The sequence below is a fragment of the Eucyclogobius newberryi genome, unplaced genomic scaffold (assembly GCF_026437365.1).
Source record: "Eucyclogobius newberryi isolate DKJ021-1_F unplaced genomic scaffold, fEucNew1.0.hap1 SCAF_8, whole genome shotgun sequence".
Taxonomy (NCBI): Eukaryota; Metazoa; Chordata; class Actinopteri; order Gobiiformes; family Gobiidae; genus Eucyclogobius; species Eucyclogobius newberryi.
In genome coordinates this window covers 36,028,618-36,033,617 of record NW_027316500.1, presented here as the reverse complement: position 1 = coordinate 36,033,617, position 5,000 = coordinate 36,028,618, and the positions used below count along the sequence as shown (strand labels likewise).

The 5,000-nt window shown below is 50.1% G+C and overlaps 1 protein-coding gene across 1 annotated transcript in view; it reads left to right on the top strand.

Moving 5' to 3' along the window:
* entpd6 (ectonucleoside triphosphate diphosphohydrolase 6) overlaps positions 1–5,000 on the top strand; it is a 47,017-nt gene that overhangs the window by 178 nt on the left and 41,839 nt on the right. The window contains exons 2-3 of the mRNA XM_072436873.1: positions 2,530–2,812; positions 3,648–3,721. Coding sequence (XP_072292974.1) covers positions 2,560–2,812; positions 3,648–3,721 — 327 coding nt within the window. The 5' untranslated portion in view covers positions 2,530–2,559. The remainder of the gene's footprint in view (positions 1–2,529; positions 2,813–3,647; positions 3,722–5,000) is intronic.

Below are 5,000 nucleotides of genomic sequence, written 5' to 3'. Positions count from 1 at the left end.
TCCGGTATATTTGTGAAAAGTGCGGTTAGCTCCAGGCTAAAGAGGCTAAAGGGCTAGCACCCGCAGGAGCTGCCCCTCAGTCCAGGTCCAGACCAGGTCCAGGTCCAGACCCAGACCAGGTCCAGACCAGGACCAGGTCCAGGTCCAGACCAGGTCCAGGTCCAGACCAGGTCCAGACCAGGACCAGGTCCAGGTCCAGGTCCAGGTCCAGACCCAGACCAGGTCCAGACCAGGTCCAGGTCCAGACCAGGTCCAGGTCCAGGTCCAGACCAGGTCCAGACCAGGACCAGGTCCAGGTCCAGGTCCAGGTCCAGACCCAGACCAGGTCCAGACCAGGTCCAGGTCCAGGTCCAGACCAGGTCCAGACCAGGACCAGGTCCAGGTCCAGACCAGGTCCAGACCAGGTCCAGGTCCAGACCAGGTCCAGGTCCAGGTCCAGACCAGGTCCAGGTCCAGGTCCAGACCAGGTCCAGACCAGGACCAGGTCCAGACCCAGACCAGGTCCAGACCAGGTCCAGGTCCAGGTCCAGACCAGGTCCAGACCAGGACCAGGTCCAGACCAGGTCCAGGTCCAGACCAGGTCCAGGTCCAGACCAGGTCCAGACCAGGTCCAGGTCCAGACCAGGTCCAGGTCCAGGTCCAGACCAGGTCCAGACCAGGACCAGGTCCAGACCCAGACCAGGTCCAGACCAGGTCCAGGTCCAGGTCCAGGTCCAGACCAGGTCCAGACCAGGACCAGGTCCAGGTCCAGACCAGGTCCAGACCAGGACCAGGTCCAGGTTCAGACCAGGTCCAGACCAGGTCCAGGTCCAGACCAGGTCCAGACCCAGACCAGGTCCAGGTCCAGGTCCAGACCAGGTCCAGACCAGGACCAGGTCCAGGTCCAGACCAGGTCCAGACCAGGACCAGGTCCAGGTCCAGACCCAGACCAGGTCCAGACCCAGACCAGGTCCAGACCAGGTCCAGGTCCAGACCAGGTCCAGGTCCAGGTCCAGACCAGGTCCAGACCAGGACCAGGTCCAGGTCCAGACCAGGTCCAGACCAGGACCAGGTCCAGGTTCAGACCAGGTCCAGACCAGGTCCAGGTCCAGACCAGGTCCAGACCCAGACCAGGTCCAGGTCCAGACCAGGTCCAGACCAGGACCAGGTCCAGGTCCAGGTCCAGGTTCAGACCAGGTCCAGACCAGGTCCAGGTTCAGACCCAGACCAGGTCCAGGTCCAGGTCCAGACCAGGTCCAGGTCCAGGTTCAGACCAGGTCCAGGACCAGGTCCAGGTCCAGGTCCAGACCAGGTCCAGGTCCAGGTCCAGGTCCAGGTCCAGACCAGGTCCAGACCCAGACCCAGACCAGACCCAGACCAGGTCCAGACCAGGTCCAGACCCAGACCAGACCCAGACCCAGACCCAGACCCAGACCCAGACCCAGACCAGGTCCAGACCAGGTCCAGACCAGGTCCAGACCAGGTCCAGGTCCAGGTTCAGGTCCAGGTTCAGACCAGGTCCAGACCAGGTCCAGGTTCAGACCCAGACCAGGTCCAGACCAGGTCCAGGTCCAGGTCCAGGTCCAGACCAGGTCCAGACCAGGTCCAGACCAGGTCCAGACCCAGACCAGGTCAAGACCAGGTCCAGACCAGGTCCAGACCAGGTCCAGACCAGGTCCAGACCAGGTCCAGGTCCAGGTCCAGGTCCAGACCAGGTCCAGACCCAGACCCAGACCAGACCCAGACCAGGTCCAGACCAGGTCCAGACCCAGACCAGGTCCAGACCCAGACCCAGACCCAGACCCAGACCCAGACCAGGTCCAGACCAGGTCCAGACCAGGTCCAGACCAGGTCCAGGTCCAGGTTCAGGTCCAGGTTCAGACCAGGTCCAGACCAGGTCCAGGTCCAGACCCAGACCAGGTCCAGACCCAGACCAGACCCAGACCAGACCCAGACCCAGACCAGACCAGACCCAGACCAGACCCAGACCAGACCCAGACCAGACCCAGACCCAGACCAGACCCAGACCAGACCCAAACCAGGTTCAGACCCAGAATAGTCTATATCTTTTTCATTTTTCTTATCGTTGGTCTGTGACTTAAATTTAAATATATTTGAATATATTTCACATTGTGGAGTTAGGATTATTATAAGGGAAAATATTCAGATTTTATGATTAACCACCATTATCATTAAAAAAAAAGATAAAATGTATTTTTTAAATGCTTTGACTGCAATTATGTATTCTACATTTGTGTTGTATATTATATCTTATAATATATAAACCTTCAGTCTAAAACTGACGAGCTTCAATCGTCCCTTCAAAATAAGATGAAAATAAACTTAACTATAGCATATTTTATCTTTTAGCAACCGGTCCTGCCCCGGTCCTGCCCCTGTCCTGCCCCTGTCCTGCCCCGGTCCTGCCCCTGTCCTGCCCCGGTCCTGCCCCGGTCCTGCCCCTGTCCTGCCCCGGTCCTGCCCCGGTCCTGCCCCGGTCCTGCCCCGGTCCTGACCCGGTCCTGACCCGGTCCTTGTGTGTTTTCCCAGGAGGCCGAGCGGTGGAGATGCTGGTGGACCATGAGGAAGTCCAGGCTGGTTTTAGTCCTGGTCCTGGTCTGTGTCCTGGTCTACCTCATGGTCCTGAAGCGGCACTACGACTCCCACAATGCTCTGCCCCTGAGGCCGCCTCAGCCCGCCCCCAAAGCTGTTCTGGTACCTGATTGGCTCGTGGGCTCCTGGGGGCGGATCCAGTTTGGGATTATGTTTGATGCTGGCAGCACCGGGACCAGAGTCCATGTGTTCAAGTTCAGACTGGACCAGAATCAGAGCTGTGAGTCCTGGTTTAGTCCTGGTTTAGTCCTGGTTTAGTCCTGGTTTGGACCTGGTTTAGTCCTGGTTTGGACCTGGTTTAGTCCTGGTTTGGACCTGGTTTAGTCCTGGTTTAGTCCTGGTTTAGTCCTGGTTTGGACCTGGTTTAGTCCTGGTTTAGACCTGGTTTAGTCCTGGTTTAGTCCTGGTTTGGACCTGGTTTAGTCCTGGTTTGGACCTGGTTTAGTCCTGGTTTAGTCCTGGTTTAGTCCTGGTTTAGTCCTGGTTTGGACCTGGTTTAGTCCTGGTTTGGACCTGGTTTAGTCCTGGTTTAGTCCTGGTTTAGTCCTGGTTTGGACCTGGTTTAGTCCTGGTTTAGACCTGGTTTGGACCTGGTTTGGACCTGGTTTAGACCTGGTCTATTCCTGGTCTAGTCCTGGTTTGAACCTGGTTTAGACCTGGTTTAGTCCTGGTTTAGACCTGGTTTAGTCCTGGTTTAGACCTGGTTTAGACCTGGTTTAGTCCTGGTTTAGACCTGGTTTAGTCCTGGTTTAGACCTGGTTTAGTCCTGGTTTAGACCTGGTTTAGACCTGGTTTAGTCCTGGTTTAGTCCTGGTTTAGACCTGGTTTAGACCTGGTTTAGTCCTGGTTTAGACCTGGTTTAGTCCTGGTTTAGACCTGGTTTAGACCTGGTTTAGACCTGGTTTAGTCCTGGTTTAGACCTGGTTTAGTCCTGGTTTAGACCTGGTTTAGACCTGGTTTAGTCCTGGTTTAGTCCTGGTTTAGACCTGGTTTAGACCCGGTTTAGTCCCGATTTAGTCCTGGTTTAGTCCTGACTTGTTCCTCTCTGTCCTCAGTCCCGCAGCTGTTGGAGGAGAACTTTAAGTCCATTTCTCCAGGACTTTCTGCCTTCGCTGAAGATCCTCTTCAGGTACAAACCAGATCATTTTGGGCGCAATATTCAGATGGTCTCAGTGTTCTCCCCACGATGTTTTAAAAGGTAAATATGCCTCATACGGGGTTGTATTTTCATCCAAGGATGGTTTAATGTACCTTCATTATTTCCAAAGGTACGTGTACCATAAACACACTATTACATGTGTATAAGCCTAAACACACTATTACATGGTGTATAAGTCTAAACACACTATTACATGTGTATAAGCCTAAACACACTATTACATGTGTATAAGTCTAAACACACTATTACATGTGTATAAGCCTAAACACACTATTACATGTGTATAAGTCTAAACACACTATTACATGTGTATAAGTCTAAACACACTATTACATGTGTATAAGCCTAAACACACTATTACATGTGTATAAGCCTAAACACACTATTACATGGTTTATAAGTCTAAACACACTATTACATGGTGTATAAGTCTAAACACACTATTACATGGTGTATAAGTCTAAACACACTATTACATGGTGTATAAGTCTAAACACACTATTACATGTGTATAAGTCTAAACACACTATTACATGGTGTATAAGTCTAAACACACTATTACATGGTGTATAAGTCTAAACACACTATTACATGGTGTATAAGTCTAAACACACTATTACATGTGTATAAGTCTAAACATACTATTACATGGTGTATAAGCCTAAACACACTATTACATGGTGTATAAGTCTAAACACACTATTACATGTGTATAAGTCTAAACATACTATTACATGGTGTATAAGTCTAAACACACTATTACATGTGTATAAGTCTAATAACACTATTACATGTGTATAAGTCTAAACACACTATTACATGGTGTATAAGTCTAAACACACTATTACATGTGTATAAGTCTAAACACACTATTACATGTGTATAAGTCTAAACACACTATTACATGGTGTATAAGTCTAAACACACTATTACATGTGTATAAGTCTAAACACACTATTACATGGTGTATAAGCCTAAACACACTATTACATGGTGTATAAGTCTAAACACACTATTACATGTGTATAAGTCTAAACACACTATTACATGTGTATAAGCCTAAACACACTATTACATGTGTATAAGTCTAAACACACTATTACATGTGTATAAGCCTAAACACACTATTACATGGTGTATAAGTCTAAACACACTATTACATGGTGTATAAGCCTAAACACACTATTACATGTGTATAAGTCTAAACACACTATTACATGTGTATAAGCCTAAACACACTATTACATGT